The following is a 20,152-nucleotide window of genomic DNA, read 5'->3' as shown; positions in this document are numbered from 1 at the left end:
TATAGGCTTGATGATTTGCGTCTAGCCGTACCCCGTGTAACTCTTCAACCTCAACTCACAGTTCCGGCGCATGCGTATTGGAACGGCAGAAGAAAGTAATACTTCTATATAGTCTGGTTTCGAAAGCAGCGTGTAGCTCCATGGTTGAACTGCCGCTTCGGGAGCAACGGGACGATGCGATGGTTCGATCCCCGGCAGAGGCAGTTCTTTTCATTTTTTTACAGCTGTTTTTATTTTTTTGTTTGTTTAGAGCTGTTGGCAACAGCGATCAAAATACGCCGTATGTGTATTTTGGTTGCGTTTGTTAGGCGTATTTTGATTGCGTTTGGTTAGTCTTTGGTGAAAGTTTTTTTTTGTTTATAGATTACACGCGAAATACCCGATCGATTTTGTAGAACTGTTATACAGCACTGGCAATTGCACGATATGATATTCTATAGTAATTAAAAACTTTATTCTTAAGTGCACCGTTTAGATTTACTTAGTAATCGAAATAGTAGATTATTCTTTTTTATAATTATGGTGCCGTGCATGCAATTGCCAAGTCATTATAATTATTGTAGAAATAAAGATGACTAATATTGATAATAACAATTTATAACAAAATTGTTGAATAGGTACTTAAAGAGAGACACACAACTTTTTATAGCGGAGGAATTGTGCTGCGAGACTTGGCATTTTTTACATTCTATGTTTTTGATGGGATTTATCTTTCAGCTAATATTGAACTTCGAAATAATAACACATGTTTCAAATCATTTCTTTATTTTGATGTATGTATTTTAAATGTTACACCCCCATCCTAACTTCAAGATGGCTCTCATACCGAGTAAAAACGTGCAACTTCAAAGTGTTATACAATCTTTGAAATATAACATCCAAGTTCGGAAAATCAGCTTTTAATTGTTCCAACACTCGACACAATTTAGCATTCATATCCTTCTGCTCAGAGAGCACGTTTGGAATAAGCGCCTTTTTCGTATGTAGGAAAGGTTTTTTGTTCAAGCTCAAATCTCTGTAACAGTTTAGTCTCTTTTGCACCCTCAGAACCATTTCGTACTTTAACTGTCTGTTAGTTATGTGGTTTTCGATATCCTCTCTCAAAGATTTGCAGTACATTTCGCAAAATTCTATTTCACTTTCTGTTTTCTCTATTTGTTGGCTCAATCGTGTTTTCTCCACTTCAATACTAGCAATCTTCTCATCGGTTAATTTTATATTGTTTTCATGTTGTTTTATTTTGTTCTTGACATCGTCCAGTTTTCTTGTATAGTTGATTCGTGTTTTTTCTTCCGCTTCTTTGGATCGCTTCTGCCTAGCTTCGGCTACAGTGAAAATAGCATCCCTTCTTGAGACGCAGTGCTCCAAGTCCTTGATAAGTTTCTCTTGAGCTTTTTTCAGTTGACTGAAAATAATAAGTTTAAATATGAATATAGACGGTATAAAAATCTTACAATAAAATGGTGTTCCTCAAAGGTTATTGTAATTACTTAACGAGTTGTCACAATGCCCCTTTCCATTAAACGGGTATTTCTATACAATAGTGATTAATTTGTTTAATAATAATTAAAATTTTAATAGGTTTGTCCTTTGACTATATAGGGTGCTGCAAATTCGAGGTACGAGCATTGGTATCTCGGTAACCGTACCATCAAAACAGTGCATTTTTTTAAAAATCAGTTTTATTCAGTATTTCAACATCCCTGTGACAGATCTATCCTCCAATAGACTCTAAATATCAAATATAAATACCATAAAGAATATCCTAGGTTGATAAAGGTGTCATGTCGCGTACACCATCAATAATTTTTAGACGTGTTTTGTCGATTTACTCGAAACTTTAAAAAAGCGACATGACACCTTTATCCACACATGTCTTCAATTACTACCTAATGACAATAGCAGTTACCTAATGAGGTGAGACCAAGGAGCTAGCATATTTTATGAATATTTTGTTTTTTACTAAGATTTATGTAATGTAGTGTTTTGCTCGAAAATATAAAGAAGCAATAGCCAAACATTACTAATTAATGTAATATTTACTTATGAATTTGATTTTATGTAATTAAGTCTAATCAGAATGTAAAGAGTATTGTTCTTAATAATTCTAAAAAATTGTGTAACAGATTATTTCCTTTATATTATTATTTATATTATTAACAGATTATTTCCTATGTCCTTTACGTTCAAGTCGATGTTTTCGGTTATTAGTTTCGGGAGAGGGTCTTTTAGCAGGAAGTAATAAACAAACATCTTTCAAACGTGACTATTTTTAAATTCCCAAACTTATAGAAGGGCAAAGCAAATAAACTGTAGAACTTAGAAGTAAACAAAAAATTGTAAAGATAAACCGTAGATAAATACGCTGGGACATTGTAAAACCAATAACCACCCTTGATAACATGTAACTATCGCCGGATGTTTGTACAGGATCTGGGAACTTTAGGAAAGCACGTATCTAGACATAAACGAGAATTAAATACGTAAAATGGTCATAGTACTGCCATCTAACAACGGGAGGTCGAACCAATTTGGTTTGAAGGGCGGTGTCAAGCTGACCAATCAAGCAAAGAACAGTACCTTTAGGGATGATCCTATTGGCGAAGTACCGAATGCACCACCCTTCAACCCTGTAATGTTGGAACCTCGGGGCTGTTTTTAGGCAGAAAAGTTAGTTCGGTTTAAGTTTTTAAAAGACACGGTTCTCTCTCGGGTTCGCGAAATTCGGTAAGGTTCACGATGCGACCCCCTGTAGTTTTTAAGTCTGGTGTCTACTAATAGTATTTTTTTTATGTCCTTTTGTCAAATGTTTTTAATTTTCTTCTCTAAAATTATTTTAATGTGTTGTAGTAAGATTTAGTAATGAAGGTTCAATTGATTATGTAATTATCAGATTTTTCAACAAAGCAGACACCAGACAATTTTCTTGTATTTTTCCATCTCTTTTCCATTTTTAGTAATAACAAGTAATTTCGATCATATATATATTTTTTTATTTGTTCTTTATTTTCTTTTTAATATTAAATTTAAATGTTTTCTAAAAACTCGGCCGTTTTATTTCTATAGTAAAAAATAACCAGAGGGTTTTAAAAGTATATAAATAAGATCCTTATGAACGGGCAGAATATCTCCAGAGCAGTTCCGAAAAGTCTCGAGAAATGAGCTACATATTTACAGACAGAGGTCGGGCCGTAATTAAGGTAAGTTATAATAGATTTGAGAGACTAACAGGCACTAAGACAAAGCATTAAACATACGCTCCAAAGAGTCGGTGTACTTTTTATCCAAGTTTGCCTTCCGTTCAACTTAATTGTTTTTTCATAATTATAAAATAGTCACGCTACCCATAGACAAGTGGTTAATCCGAAAAGATTTGTCACAATTGTAATGATTGTTAAAAAGTGTTAAACTAGAAAAAATAGGCAATATCAATTAAACTTTTAGTCACGTAATCGAGGGCGCGATTTTTAAATTCATTAGTGCCAACCACAGACATATTCGGCGCCGGCCTGACTAACTGGAATTTAAATTAACCCTCTGGGGTTTCAGGTGGTAACTCTGTTGTAAAAAATGTTTATTACTCGTGGCAAGAGCTTTATGGTTGAAATATGGCAACCTCAGCCAGCTCGTCGATAGACGACGCGACGACGGGACGAGTCGGCAGAAAACCCTATAAGTGCATGCGTTCTCAATAGGCAGTGTTGCCATTCTGTTCCCCTATAAGTAACTGTCTAGTTAACAATCTGTATATCCGGACATTGTCATTGGTTTTGACACTTTAGTTTCGTATTCCGAGTTTTTGGTTCAAATGAATTGTTTTGTGATACTATATGTGTGGTGGTATAGTACTATGTTGTACTATGTGCAGTACAACATTGTTCTTTTTAGAACCTCTTTTAGTATGCTGCTGCTTAATAGCCGTTGCAAAAAACTCATCGCAAGCTTGTGCAAGTGGTCCTTTTTATCCCTTAAGTGCTGTTAAGGAGGTGAGTTTTGTTGATGTGAATAATAACTCTCTCTTTATATGTATATTTGTAATTAATTCATTTGTGTTTCCCAAAATATTTTGATTAAAAGAAAATATGTAAAAGCGGGCAACGCTGTGCCGGTCAAGCTTAATCACGTGACTAAAAGTTTATTTGGTACGATCTATACAGGGTGCCAGAAATAAGTGCAAGTATTTTAACTAGTAGTATAGTTCAACCCCAGAAACACGCCTATGAGGTTTTTTTCGCGAAAAAAAAATTTGAAAATTCGAAATTTTTTGAAAAAATTTTTGGACATTTTTTTTTAGTTTTTAGTTAAAAATATAATTTCTTGATAATATGGCAACATAGGTATTAGATTAAATTTACAAGAAAGAATGTCCAGAAAAGATCCAGTGGTCAAAATTTTAGCAAAACATAATTTTTTTAGAAATTTTCAAAGGAAAATTACTCCGTTATTTTGAACTTATTTGAAAAACAATAAAGAGAAAATATGTTTCTTTTATCGAGATCTACCACCCCTTAAAATACTTGCACTTATTTCTGGGACACGCTGTATTATTAACTGTGCTCCATTGAATCCTGTCTCACCTATAAATAACGGACATCCTTTGGATTTCTTGCCTCATATTCTCTACTTCGCCACCCTTATGCTGTACACCTCTTAGTTGCAATTTCGTCTCTTTGCCCAATTGAACTCTTTGCTCCCATTCCAATACTTCCCTGTTAACCTGTATTAACTCTTTACTTAGAACAATTTTTTCGTCTTCTATTTCGGCAATCTCTGCTTCCAGTTGAAGGCATTCCAGTTCGCAGTCTTTTAGCTTGCCTAAATTCAAATATGATATGATGTCATTAAACTGTTGTTCTACAACCGTTTAAATTAATTGTTTAGATAATGGGTTTCTCTAAAAAAATCCTATATGGGTATATTGCCACTTCAAGAAAATCCGAAATTAAATTCCGAATTAAAATACTTGTTTTTTGTAAACACTGCTGTGTTAATCCAACGGAGACTACTTGTAAGCAGTTAGGTTTACTGATAAACAAATCTGCCTAACGAACAAAAAAAAATGTTTAACGTTTCGAAAAGTTTTTACATGAGACGATCATTTTGGATAAAAACACTTTCCAGTAATCTTAGATGTATTTCTAACATTTTATTTTTTGAATTATCCTATTATCTCTATTCTACCGTATGATCGAAAAAAAAACGGCGTTCAGTTGGCTTGGAAATGACGATCGATGGTATATTTCCCATATAATTTTACATATAAAATGACAGCGATCTTCATTTCATAGCCATCACTGACGCCGTTTTTATTCGATCATACGGTATTATGAGCTACAGATTTTAAAATAAAGTACTAATATTTGTACAATCTTGAATTTGTTGAAAATGGAGCTCTCAATGTCCACCGTTATATTGAGGAGGTCCTCCAAGAAATTGTCGTTCCATTTGCTACTTTCATTGGAAATCAGTTTATACTGATGCATGATAATGCCAGGCCCAACGTTTCATTGGGTAACGAGTTAGGAGTATGAGTATTTAACGAGTGCCGGGATAAGGTTGCACTACAAAGAATGGAATGCCCTCCTCTTCCCAACCTCAATCCAATCAAACATTTGTGCGATGAACTTAAAAAAGCTGTTCGTCGTTGTCCTCTTCCACCACAACGGTGGAATTATTAAATTATTATTTTTTTATCTACATTTCTTAAAAATTTATCAAATAGTTTGTCTATTGAAAATTTTAAGGAAACCAAAAAACATTTCCGGAAAACAGAAAATTTCAAAAAAGTGTATTTCCTGTGTAAGCCCCAAAAAGGTGTATTTCCGTATACTTTTATGGATAGTTTGAAGAAATTAGATAACCTTTCACTTCCTACCAAAAATTAATTTTACGATGATTTAAATAATGAACATATTAACGACGTGGACTAACAAAGAGCTCAGGAAGTCTGGCGGTTATTCAATTATTGCAAAACTCTAGGAGAATATTCGGATTTATACTTAAAATCGGATACCCTTCTTCTGTGCGATGTTTTCAAAAATTTTCGCGACACAAGTTTAAAAACACATAAATTGGATCCGCTCCAATACTATACTTTACCGAGTTTATCATTCGATTCTATGCTACGACCAAGTTAGAGTTAGAGTTGTTGACAGATATAGATATGGTTCATTTTTTCAAAAACGATATTCGCGGTGGCGTAAGTCAGTGTTCGGAAAGAAAATATATCCATCGCGCGTAAAGAAGTTTCACTTCAATAAAAATAGCTTCGTCGCACAGCTAACGACTTACCTTCATATTGCGACTGCACATAGTAATTCGACTTATCCAAATCCAATTTCCTATCTTTCTTCTTCATCAAACTATCGCACAAGTTCGAAATTTTATTCTGCAAGTTATTTATATTGCGTACCACCATCCTCTCCTACCTCTTATACTCCTCAATTTCATTGCTATCTTTCAGATTTTTCTGTTCCAGAATCAAGTTCTGTTTCTTTAGCAAGTTCAATTTATGCAGTTGGTCCTGTCGGTCTTTCGAAACGTTCAGCAGGTTCTTTTGCAACCAAAATATTTGCAAATTCTTGATTTTCTCCTGGAGTTCCTCGATGTGTTTCTCCAGGGTAAGAAGACGAACTTCTTGCGGCGAAGCTAACGTTCTCGTTTGGAACCTTTCCAGAATGTCTTCTAACTTTTTGCTCAGAACGGTAACGTAGCGTTCCTTTTTAAGGAACACATCAACGAACTTAGGCGGAGCGCGATAGGGAACTAATATGGCTAACTTAAATATCGGGTCGTCAGTGCCGTTCTAATTTTATTTAAAACGTGTAAAAATATAGTGTGGGGTAGACGAAATTATATAAAATATAGTCTGGGTTAAAGAAATATATTTCCAATAAAGATAGCTAAGTCGCAAAGCCAACTAACACCTTACCTTCATATTGCGACTGCACATAGTAATTCGACTTATCCAAATCAAATTTCCTATCCTTCTTCTTCGTCAAACTATCGTACAAGTTTGAAATTTTATTCTGCAAGTTATTTATATTGCGTACCACCATCCTTTCCTGCCTCTTATACTCCTCAATTTCGTTACTAACTTTCAGATTCTTCTGTTCCAAAATCAGGTTCTGTTTCTTTAGCAAGTCCAATTTATGCAGTTGGTCCTGTCGGTCTATCGACACGTTCAGCAGGTTCTTTTGCTCGCGCAACTAAAATATTTGCAAATTCTTGATTTTCTCCTGGAGTTCCTCGATGTGTTTCTCCAGAGTAAGAAGACAAACTTCTTGCGGCGAAGCTAGCGTTCTCGTTTGGGATCGTTCCAGAATGTCTTCTAACTTGTTCAACACGGTAACGTAGCGTTCCTTTTTACGGATCACATCAACGAACTTAGGTGGAGCACGATGGGGAACTAATATGGCTAACTTAAATTTCTGTTCGTCAGTGCCGTTCTAATTTCATTTAAAATTTGTAAAAATATACTGTGGGGTAGACGAAATTTTATAAAATATATAGTCTGGGGGGGGGGGGGGGGATATATTTCCAATAAAAATAGCTAAGTCGCAAAGCTAACTAACACCTTACCTTCATATTGCGACTGCACATAGTAATTCGACTTATCCAAATCCAATTTCCTATCCTTCTTCTTCGTCAAACTATCGCACAAGTTCGAAATTTTATTCTGCAAGTTATTTATATTCCGTACCACCATCCTCTCCTGCCTCTTATACTCCTCAATTTCATTGCTAACTTTCAGATTCTTCTGTTCCAAAATCAGGTTCTGTTTCTTTAGCAAGTTCAATTTATGCAGTTGGTCCTGTCGATCTTTCGACACGTTCAGCAGGTTCTTTTGCTCGCGCAACCAAAATATTTGCAAATTCTTGATTTTCTCCTGGAGTTCCTCGATGTGTTTCTCCAGGGTAAGAAGACGAACTTCTTGCGGCGAAGCTAACGTTCTCGTTTGGGATCGTTCCAGAATGTCTTCTAATTTGTTGTTCAACACGGTAACGTGGCGCTCCTTCTTCCGGAACAACATCTCGTAGTTAACCTTGCTGGCTTGAATGCCGTCGGCTTCGGCTTCTAGCTGCATTCTTTGCCCGTCCACGTCTGTCATCAGTCGCTCGTTTTCAGAGTTGGTGTATTTTTGGGCTTCGATCTCCGTCGCTATCAAGCTTTGTTTGTTCTCCGCCTCGTTCATGATGATTTCCAGGTCTCTTTTGCGTTCCTTGGTGGTGTTCAGCATCCGGTATAAACTTTCGGCTACCTGTTAATAAAATAAAAAATATATAAGTCGTTAGTTCTTAAATATAGGGTGATTCACGGCGATGGCACGTTAGAAGTTTGTGGAGAACCGGTGTAATAATTTTTTTTTGAAAAAATGGGTTTTTGAGATAAAATCACCTGATCCATCTATCAAAAATATTTTCAGCGTTACACTGTTGCCGCATCATTTAAAAAGTGGTAGCGTCTTTCTTATTTTAAACGGAACACCCAGTATATTATTACATTTTTGGAAACTACTTTCATATCTCATAATTTTTCTATTATATTCTCTACCTATCCCTAATAGTTTTTAAGATAAAAAATACATGTTTATAATAGACAAAAACATGATTGTGAATAAGCATTGGTAAAATCACGAATTAAATATTTTTAAAGTTGGAATTTAGAAGTTAACTAAAAGTCGATATATTCGATCTGTCTAAATAAACCGATTGGTTATTACATAGGGAGAGCAAAAATATTATTTATTTCCGTTTGTTATAAAATTGTTCAACTCTTTGTTATTTTAAATTCAACCCTATGTATTTTACTTAAAAAATCAAAAGATTAATAAAATTGCTTCTCAACGATATATCATATTCCTATAGCTAAATCATCCGGTTTCTTAAGTAAAGCTATTAGTCTAAGAGCTATACAGGAACGTTTTCGAGAAAGTATTTTAAGATGTCTGGCTCTTATATTATATCAATATATCTTTTACTATGCTCTCTGGAACAGCATGCGGCCCGTCTGGCTGCCGATACCCGTTGCGTTCACTACTGCGCATCGGAAGAAGATCCTATATTTTTTATTAATTTAGTCCGATAAATTCTAGTATTGAATATAAATCAAACATGTCTCCATAGCGCAGTGCGTACAGTTTCCGACCACGAACCGATGATTCAGAGTTCGAATCCGGGCCAGGGCAAAGACTTTTTTATTTTATTTTCGTTTATATTCTAATAGTAAAGTAATAAATAATTCTGGTAATTTAAAAAAAACAAATATTTAATACTTTACTATCAGAATATAAACAAAAATAAAATAAAAAAGTCTTTGCCCTGACCCGGATTCGAACTCTGAATCATCGGTTCGTGGTCGGAAACTCTACGCACTGCGCTATGGAGACATGTTCGATTTATATTCAATACTAGAATTTAAAGGACTAATAAAAATATAGGATCTTCTTTCAATGCGCAGTAGGGAATGCAACGTTTACCGGCAGCCAGACGGGCCGCATGCTGTTCTAGAGAGCATAGTAAAAGATATATCAAAGAGCCAGACGTCTTAAAATACTTGTTTTTCCGACGTTGCTAGCTCTCGTACTATATTTAAATATTAATAATTCTATTATTTTAGTTTAATTTCAAGAATTTCGTTACCATGACAATTTTAGAAATTTAGCCATAGACAAACAAATAAAAAGAGACTGGCAAATTAAATGGCAAAGAGAGGGACAACGTTCCCGTAGCGCAACTCAGAACGCAAAATTTCGTTCTATTTATGTTGATCTGCGCATTGCGTCTATTGGGCCCACTATCTCATTCTAATATAACAAGAGAGAAAGAAGCAGCCATATAAAACGTAATTTCTAAATAGAAATTACTGAAATTAGAGCAATCGCCTTTCGTTTTCGTCATCATGACAACCAAGATGACAACATCATAACAATTCGTCATGTTTGTTAATTTTTCTTTTGGTGATTTACCTTTTTTTCTAAACTCTCCATTTTATTGATTTATGAATATGGATAGGGAACAAATTCCTTTGTTCCATATAGGTATTTATATTTTGTTACTTATAATTTTAGGTTATACTAATTGTTATTTTATTTGCTGAATGAGCCAGTATCATCTATTTTTTTTTAAAAAATCCTATCACCGGTTCTCCATAAAGCTACACGCACACTGGTGCGATCACGGCCGCGATTACTATCTCCACGCGGCCGCGGCCAATTGGTGCTGTAAAATACATATGAGCCGTTTCACATTGGCGCGATCGAGTTTTGGAGACGAAGCGGCCTGGCTGCGTTCTATTCTGCGGTGGCGATCAGATTCAACTTGTCGAGTTTGATCGCGTGATCGCGACCCAACTGATAGGAATTTTCCGTTATTTTGTGTGTTTTTTCTTGTTGCAATTTAGAAATTGAGTTAACAGAGCAGCTAATTATGGCTGTAAAAATACACAAAATTCTATATGGTTTATCCGATCCAAGTTACAAAATTAATCGAATTAAAAATAAAAAGTTTGAGGCAAAATTGGAGTTGCAATTGGATTGGATAGTACATATGTATACATTTTTATTGTTTAAGTTTAAATATTGTAGGTAAATATTTAAGAATGTTTTTTTTCGGTATATATAATTCACATTTTTAATTTGTACCTATATATACCTACAGGATAGCTCACTACATATAGGTACGGCGGTGAACGTGAACGCGTTGGTGTGTGCTAGAATGATCGCTCATGTTATCGCTGCCTTGATCGTGATCGTGATCGCGGCCGTGATCGCACCAGTGTGCGTGTAGCTTAAACGTCTAACGGACCACGGCCGTGTATCACCCTGTATAAGTCTTTAATTCTTTATTAGGTTTATTCACGGTAAGTACCTAACCTTACATAAAAAAATTGGCGCCGGGAGGCACGTATAGCCGCCCATACTAAAATATGTTAATATCTGCGAAAACTGCGACTTTGACTAATTTTGATGTTATTACAAATTTTGTTGCAAATATTATTCCTAATCTTAATTTGAAAACCGCGTTTGGCTAGCTACTGTAATTTTGGAGTTACGATTTTTTTAAATTTTTAACCCCCTCCCATACCTCTTTACCAACCCCCCACCCCCACCAAAAACTAATGGCCAGATTCTCGGGTGCCACAGTATTTTTGTGCCAAATTAGGTTAAAATAAAATCGGTTCAGCGGTTTTTGAGTTATCGTGTTACAGACGGACAGACGGACGGACAGACAGACAGACAGACACCATGAAAATATTTTGTATTTAGGTCATTTTGAGTGAAATTAAAAAACCCGATCCTAATAGCACAGAATGTCTAGCTACGCAACAGAAAATACTCGAAATGAAAGAGCTAAAATTGCACAAATAAAATACTAGATGGCGCGACAATATCATAATCAGAATATAATTGGAAATTTTCAACTTTCGGTTTTGGATCGACGTAGATCGACGGCACGTCGACGGCCTTGAAGCTCGGCAAAATATGCACAGTTGCCAGATTCAAACAGACTTTAATTGGCATCCCATTCTTTTTCTGGTGTATAATAATTTCTTTCTATTCTTAGTTTCTTGTTAGATACACTTATATTAATTATTCGTTTGGCTTTTAAAATTAGAATAAATTAATAAAAATAAAAAAATAAATTAGAAAACATATGCTCTCAAAATACATTTTTAATATACACTACTTTATTATGTTAACTAAGAAAATAACTTTAATTACCTTTAAAATTAATAATATACAGGGCGATTGATAGTGATATTTATTAATGCTGAAACGTTAGTAATGAAATATACGTTTAATAATAATGGAAATGATTTATTAAAATGCAGTACAAAAATTTTAATTGACTAAAAAAATACTATAGTAACAAATTTTTTCTGTTTACCACGTTATTTATATAGACCTAGGTAGATTTTTTTGTCACGACATCGTACAATAAATTAAAATTCGTAAAATAAATTAAAATTATTAATTAAACAAATGTTTATAAAGAAACACAAGTATATCAAATTTGGGCCCAATCGAACGCCAGGAAATGGTATCGTAATATGGTACTACATTATGGTACCCCTTGATATGCTTCATGGTACCATAATATTGCAATGTCATCAAAAATACGTAAGTATAATCAAATATGAGCCCAATCGAACGTCAGGAAGTGGTATCGTAATATGGAAGGTAACTTAATATTCCATATTAAGGTACCACTTTATATATGCATCATAGTAGATGCGTGGAAGTGGTATCGTAACAGGAAGTGGTATCTTAATATTCCATATTAAGGTACCACTTTATATATGCATCATAGTAGATGCATCATAGTACCATCATATGTCACCGAAGATCCTTACTATACCAAGTTAAGCCCAATCGAACGCCAGGAAATGGTATCCTATTTGGTACTATTATGGTACCTCATGATATGCTTCATGGTACCATAATATTGCAATGTCATCAAAAATATGCAAGTATATATCAAATATGAGCCCAATAAATAAACGTCAGGAAGTGGTATCATAATATGGTACTATAGAAAGTACCAATTTATATGCTCCATGGTGCCATCATATTACGATGTTACCGAAGATACGTAGTATATAAAGTTTAAGCTCAATCGAAAGCCAGGAAATGGTATAGTAATATGGTACTACATTATGGTACCCCTTGATATGCTTCATGGTACCATAATATTGTAATGTCATCAAAAATACGCAAGTATAGTCAAATATGAGCCCAATCGAACGTCAGGAAGTGGTACTATATTAAGGTACCACTTTATATGCATCATAGTACCATCATATTAAAATGTCACCGTAGATACTTATACTATACCAAGTATAAGTCCAATCGCACGCCAGGAAATGGTATCGTATATGGTATTATTATGGTACCTCTTGATATGCTTCATGGTACTATAATATTACAATGTCACTGAAGATACGTAATATAAATATACCAAGTTTAAGCCCAATCGAACGCCATGTATCGTAATATGGTACTATATTACGGTATCACTTGATATGCTTCATGGTACCATAATATTGCAATGTCATGAAAAATACGCAAGTATATATCAAATACCGTATGATACCGAAAAAAAACGGCGTCCAGTTGGCTGGGAATAGACGATCGATGACATTTCCCATATAAATTTACACATAAAATGACAGCGATTTTCATTTCATAGCCATCGCTAACGCCGTTTTTTCCCGATCATACGGTATGAACACAATCGAACGTCAGGAAGTGGTGTCATAATAGTAGAACAATGCTTATTATATTGTCGCCGAATTACAATCAAAATTTAGAATTCAGTTAGAATCAAACGTCAGGAAGTGATTTTAATTCAGCTCGTAAAATTTAACTCCAACTAACATGGCAAGTTAAATACTTAAACGTTTGAAAAAAGAGCTCTAATCTATTTTAATATGTTTAAATGATGTAGCAAATTTGAACGTAGGCTTTATCAGGAAGTATTACAATATAAATTACACAATGGCAACACTGCATAAAATTATTTTAAATTTCGTTTGTAGAAAACTGTTTTCTTTTAAATTTATCGCCCTCTGTTATGTAATAGTGAAACTACCGCATCAAAATATCTGATTTGGAGACAGGCTTTAAAAGTCTGCCTCCTTTTGAGACCTACGATTTTTTACATGTAACGAGGCTTCTGTTGCTTAGCTAGATATTCTGTCCTAATAGCCTACTATACCTATTGGTATGGTCGGCTAAAAAACTACGTATATTTGATATCAATTAAACTTTTAGTTACGTAATCGATGGCGCGATTTTTAAATTGTTGCCAGCCATGGACATATTCTGGATAGTTCTGCTTTAAAAAATGTCAACTTGTCACACTTATTTATTTATTTCCGGACATTGTCATTCGACACTTTAGTTTTGTATTACGAGTTTTTCATTTAAATAAATAGTGTTATAATACTATAAACTTAAAAATGTTTTCTAGCAGACCTTGCAGTCGAACATGCTTCTTTTTAGAACCCCTTTTAGTGCGAAGTGTACAAGACAGCTTAATAGCCGTAAAAAACTAATGCTAACTTTATTAGAATATTTTGAACGGGAAAGCGGTAGTAATGGCCCTTTATGTCCCTCAGGTGCTGTTAAGAAGGTGAGTTTTGTTGATGTAAATAATAACCGTTTATATATTTATAATTAATTTATTTTTGTTTCCTAAAATATTTTGATTAAAAGAAAATATGTAAAAGTAGGCAACGCTATGCCGGTCAAGGTTAATCACGTGACTAAAAGTTTATTTGATATGAACTATACTTACTAATACGTACCTTGTCATTGGCGGCCTGATTCTCTATAATTTCAAGTAATTTTCGCTCTAATGCACTCTTTTTTGTATAAACCTTGTCATAATCCTTCATTATTGTAGAAAGAACCGTCCGTTTATAGTTATTTTCCACAACTATCCTGTCTATGTCTTTTTGTGTTTGATCTGAAACCAAAATTAAAATTTCAAATATCTACCAATAATTGATAGAAACCGTTCAGCACAATTAGATACTAAATTATAGTCTGGAAACGTTCTATCCTTTTTTAATCTTTGTATAATTATTGTTAATTTTTGACAAGTTCTATATCTACTTATAGTAAATAACGACTAGAGATTGACCTTGCCAAAAATATCATCGATTGTCATTCCCTGCAGCCAGCCATTTTTCGTATACAGGGTTGTACACCATATACGACACGGAGTATTGTAGCTAAACGAATAGATTTTTACAAATTGTAAGTTTTGGGTTCGTTGAAGGACGATTAGAGCTACAATCTAAAAATATTTTTACAAGATACAGAGTGTCCCAAATAAATAAAAAAATATCAAAATTGTACTTTTTAAATGGCCCTGTATATTATTACATTTTTAGTTTCTACGATTAAAATAAAGGTAAATTTGATTAAGGTTTGCCACATTTTAATCTTACCGTTTTTGAAATATTTAGGTTTCTGTCAAAATACAGTAATAATTTTAATGCTTAATTTCTCTAAGCGTATTTAAGTTTTTAAAACCATATATTGTACTGAAGTATTTCTATTTACTAAATTTTGTGTTGCAATAATAAAAATTATACTACCTTATACAGAATCTCTAAAAATATATTTTAAATAATTACTAACTTTAAAGGACAATAACTAGTTTAATTTACTCTAAACGTTCTCTAACCTAGTGTGAGTACATATTATCTACATATGTAATATTAAATATTTTTATTTCTTCCGAGTGGTTGTACTTCCTAGGTTGACTCTTGTGTGAGTATGCTTTTATTTTAAAGAAAAGAAGTTTAATTAAATTAAAATAAAAAATAATTCTTCTACATATATAAATTAAAATAAATATTAATTTCCTACAATATATAAATTTGAAATATAAATTAAAATTCAACATATAGGTGCTAATTAAAAAAATAAAAAAATAAACATAATTCTTAACTTGTTCCTAACTAACATAACTAAAAAAATTATCCTACAAAATTGAATATCAACATATACAGATTGAAATAATTAATTCTTAACTTACATTACTAATACAAAAAATAAATAAAAAAATATATCACTCAAAATACCAATTCTAATGCTTAAGTAAATTTCTTTGAATTGTGCATTGAGGTATGATTTGATTATTGCCTTGTTTTTTCTTTCAATTTATCTAATTATAGCTGATTATACGGCTCCCCTCACCTTATGATTTTGGTCTAGTTGTTTTTAATTTTTCAAATTTAGCATACCATATTGTTATCTGCGATTGAACAATTTTTGTTATAGATATAACTTTTTGACTTTGTAAAAAAAATTTTGACTTTTTAATTTGTTGTGATTGTATTTTATAAATTTGACCTCTGTAATTATTTTAGCTTTTGGGCCTGATAATGGGAATAGTTTAAATTCCCGAAACATGTCGCCCCCCTTGCTTTTTTGAAGCATTAAAATTTAAATTAAACAACTTAAAGATTGTGAGTTATTTATCCTTTTATACCCGCCTTCAAAGGTTTTGCTTTGATAGTTTAATTTAAATGGAACACCTTGTATATTTTATGAGAATCAGATGCACAATTTAATTGTCTACCAAATTGTATTATACCATTCTTTACCTATCTCTTCAAGTTTTCGTAGAAAATTCATTTTCTTATAATTTAGACTAGTGATGGGAAAACCGATTAATTTCAATAATAATCGAGTACTCGAGTATCAAGTGATTGCAATAACCGAGCGATAGTTCGAGCGAAATGTCACTCGTATTTAAAAATACGGTTTTCATCTGTCTCTTGCTGTAAGTACTCGCTAACGCCAAGTGCCAAGCAATAAGTTGCGTGGGCACTGTGCGCATGGCACATAATCTTTCGATAATGACAGGGCAAGTAAGTAAGCGGCGAGCGATTCGCTTGATCTTGATTTAACATAAAACATAATATACCGGGTGCGTCTCAAAAGTGGCTCACCCCTATAACTTTTTTATTTTTTTCAGATAAAACAACGAGATTTGGTATGTTAGTATATGACATAAATTAGGATTGATTGGCATATTCAATTGTTTTCGGTCACTTCCGGTTTCACCGGAAATGACTACAACTTTTAATTTTTAAATGGCACCCTCGGTATTTTTTTACTTTATTCGGTAGAAAGTGACACTCTGAATAGAATGACATATCATATGCCAACTTTTGACATTTTCGCATATGGTTTATTTGAAATTGTAATATGCGGTTCATAACGACAATTTGACTCGAACTGCCAAGTGTGTGGTATCAAATTATTCGTAAAAAAAATCTTTTTCGAAATATGCTAATGAGCCACCCTCGTTCCATTTGAAAAAATCGAGATATGATCAAAAATACGATTTGGGCATCTTTTAACCGGCCAGGACAAGATACTAAAAACATTAGACGATCAAATCTATTTTTCCAAGGGTCCTTGATTAAAAATTAGTGTTTTTAACACAGCCATGGCACTTTGACTGGCCAAATTTAAAATACAATTTGTTTTTGAGCGAATATGTCAAAAGTTGACATCATACGTCATTCTATTTAGAATGTCATTTTCTATCGAATAAAGTAAAAAAATACCGAGGGTGCCATTTAAAAATCAAAAATTGTAGTCCTTTCCGGTGAAACAGGAAGTGACAGAAAACAATTGAATACGTCAATCAATCCTAATTTATAATTTATGTCATATACTAACATACCAAATCTCATTTTTTTATCTAAAAAAATAAAAAAGTTATAGGGGTGAGCCACTTCTGAGACGCATCCGGTTATATGGCATCGTATAAATTTGCTACCTGCAATGTATGTAGAAAATTCGCTCGGCTTTTTATCGAGTATGTCACATTAAAATGGGATTTCAATTTATTTCATTCTAGAATCGCTTGCGTTCGTCGCTTGGTACTCGTCACTTGCATCGCTCGTTCATAATCGAGCGATGTCGGTTATTTCAATCGAGTACTCGAGCGAATTTTCGCTCGAGTTATCCCATCACTAATTTAAACCTCATTTATCGCAATGCAATCGCAAGGAATATTGTATATTACTTTTTTATCGGCCAATCCGTTACTTGGTGATGATTTTTTCAACCAAAATATAAGATTAAAAGAACAAAGTGTGCTCAAGTTTCAAGCTAATTTTTGTTTGTTAGGAATTTAATTTGGCTATAGTTTCGACGTCTTTGATGACATGCACCTACTACTGATTTTTGTAAACGTATCAACAACGGTTTAAAATCTTTTAGTTTTTCCATATTAGGTATCTGTCAATATGTTTTTTAATTAAATCGTACATATAATTTTTCAAATTAATTATTAAATAAATTTTATGATAACAACATAATCACTTACCAGCCATATTTTTATAAGTTGCGGCGACTTCCATATGTTCATTGTATTTCTGAAGTTGTTCGTCTAACAGTTGCTTGCAATTGGACACATCTAATTCAGCTCTCGCCTTGTTCAACACCAGACGTTCGTTTGTGTTCATCTCTTTTTTTGTTAACTTTTTCGTCTTTTCAATTTCGGCGATTGCGCTCTTAATTTGTTCACGGATTTTGCGAGTCTAAAATAATAAATAATATCAAACATAAAAGTGTTCATCATAGTTTTTTAAGTTATGGAGCATTTCTACATAATACATATACAGACAGACTCCAACGAGAACGATATCGAAATAAAATTTTGGCAGCATATGTAGGTTAATTGAAAGCATTTTATAAAAATATATAGAGTTATACAGGGTGTCCCCAAAAAAAGTTACACATCAAAGTTGTGTTTTTTCTAATGGAACACACAATATATTAATTGATTTTCGGATTCTAGGGAAAAAATAATGGTGAGTTTTATTAAAGAAGCATATACCTAAAATGTAAGGATTTTGACATATTTCACATTTTGTGAAAATGAAGAATAAATTTTAAATTTCGATAACAGCTACTTAAATTTTAGTTGACCTTGTATAGCCTGATATTTAATTACACTAACCATTTTATGTTAAATCAAATTAAAATTTGACCCAAAAAGTTACACAGGGTGAGGCAAAATTAATATGGAACATTAGTCACTTTTTAAAGCAACTTTTTATTTTAAATGGAACACCCAGTATATTATTCCGGTGTTCAATGGGGAATTCATATATCTTCAAGACATTGGTTGCCTACCCCAGACAAAGATTTTTCTAGATATCTTAATTTTTATGATTTTGCGTCAGTATATCTTTATTATTTGAAAAAATTTAGGTGCCATTTAAACATCAAAGGTTATAGTCATTTCCAGTGAAATAGGAAGACTAATGCCCACTTGCACCGTTTGTATAAACTTTGTTTAAAGGCTAAACAGTGATTAACTAGATAGTTTTATTATAGTTAATCACTGTTTAGCCTTTAAACAAAGTTTATACAAACGGTGCAAGTGGGCATAAAACTAATTGAATACGTCAATCAATCCCGATGTCTATTCACATACTAACATATCAAATTTAATTTTTTATCTGAAAAAATTAAAAAGTTATAGGGGTCAGCCACTTTTAAACAAACACCCAGTATACTCCTACATTTTAAATATTTTAAAATGTTTTTATAATGGACTTGGGATTATTACGACGTTGTTATATATAACCAGTATTTTTTATCCAAAATGGTTTATAAAAAATTAATTTAAAAAGGTCAGAAAAAATTTCATTGTTCAAGAAATATACAAGGTGGTCCGAACTGTATTCCGGAAACTTCGGCAACATATTCTGCAGATAAAAATCAGCAATAAAGTTCTTATAAATGTATGTCCGGAGGATGTAGAAGTTTCATTTTTATTTCGATTTTTTCCAAATAATTTCTGAAGTAACATCAATATTTCGATAAAAATGGGTCTCTGGGAGTTTCTTAACATAAGAAATTTTATTTTGATGTCAATATGTTTCCTAATTGTAGGGGGCGCCACCTACATATTTTTTAACCAGTTTGAAGAATAATAACTTTTTGTCCGTACCTGTATAAAACTACTGAATAAAAAAATATATATTTAGGATGTTTTTTACGTAAAAAAGGTCTCTTGGTAAAAATCGTTACGAGTAATGGTTCTCGAGATATTTGTAATCGAAATTATCAATACCTGTCTTCATTGACATAAATTAAACATGTTGACTAAATAGTTATTAGACTGAAATCATAAATTTGAAATATTTTTGTGCCAAAAGTTCAAGAGAAACTGTTGTATCATAATTTTTTCGAAAAAAAAACTATGATCAATTTAAAAAAATAAAAAGTTCCCAAATTCATAATTTCAGTCAAATAACTATATCTACTCAACATGTTTATTTTTTGTCAATAATGACATGTATTGACTATTTCCATTCTAAATATCTTGAGAACGGTTGCTAGCAGAGATGACCAAGAGACATTTTTTACGTAGAAAACACGGAAATGTATATTTTTTCACGCAGTAGTTTTATACAGGTACGATCGAAAAGTTATTAAACTTCAACACAGTTAAAACACATGTAGGTGGCGCCCCCTACAAATAGAAGTCATATTGACATAAAAATCAAATTTCTCATGTCGAAAAACGGCCATACACCAATTTTCATCCAAATATTGACTTTACTTCGGCAATTATTTGAAAAAAATCGAAATAACAATGAAACT

The 20,152-nt window shown here is 33.0% G+C and overlaps 1 protein-coding gene across 1 annotated transcript in view; it reads right to left on the bottom strand.

Moving 5' to 3' along the window:
- Positions 1-752: 752 nt before the first annotated feature.
- LOC115890799 (coiled-coil domain-containing protein 40) overlaps positions 753-20,152 on the bottom strand; it is a 30,270-nt gene continuing 10,870 nt past the window's right edge. Inside the window, exons 5-9 of the mRNA XM_030911146.1 lie at positions 17,862-18,075; positions 14,311-14,471; positions 7,582-8,260; positions 4,578-4,815; positions 753-1,405 (exon numbers count right to left, since the gene is read on the bottom strand). Of these exons, the coding sequence (XP_030767006.1) occupies positions 790-1,405; positions 4,578-4,815; positions 7,582-8,260; positions 14,311-14,471; positions 17,862-18,075 (1,908 nt within the window). The 3' untranslated portion in view covers positions 753-789. The remainder of the gene's footprint in view (positions 1,406-4,577; positions 4,816-7,581; positions 8,261-14,310; positions 14,472-17,861; positions 18,076-20,152) is intronic.

Source organism: Sitophilus oryzae, unplaced genomic scaffold, assembly GCF_002938485.1.
Source record: "Sitophilus oryzae breed Bouriz unplaced genomic scaffold, Soryzae_2.0 scaffold_1178_pilon_pilon, whole genome shotgun sequence".
Classification (NCBI taxonomy): Eukaryota; Metazoa; Arthropoda; class Insecta; order Coleoptera; family Curculionidae; genus Sitophilus; species Sitophilus oryzae.
This window is presented reverse-complemented; position numbering and strand designations above follow the sequence as displayed.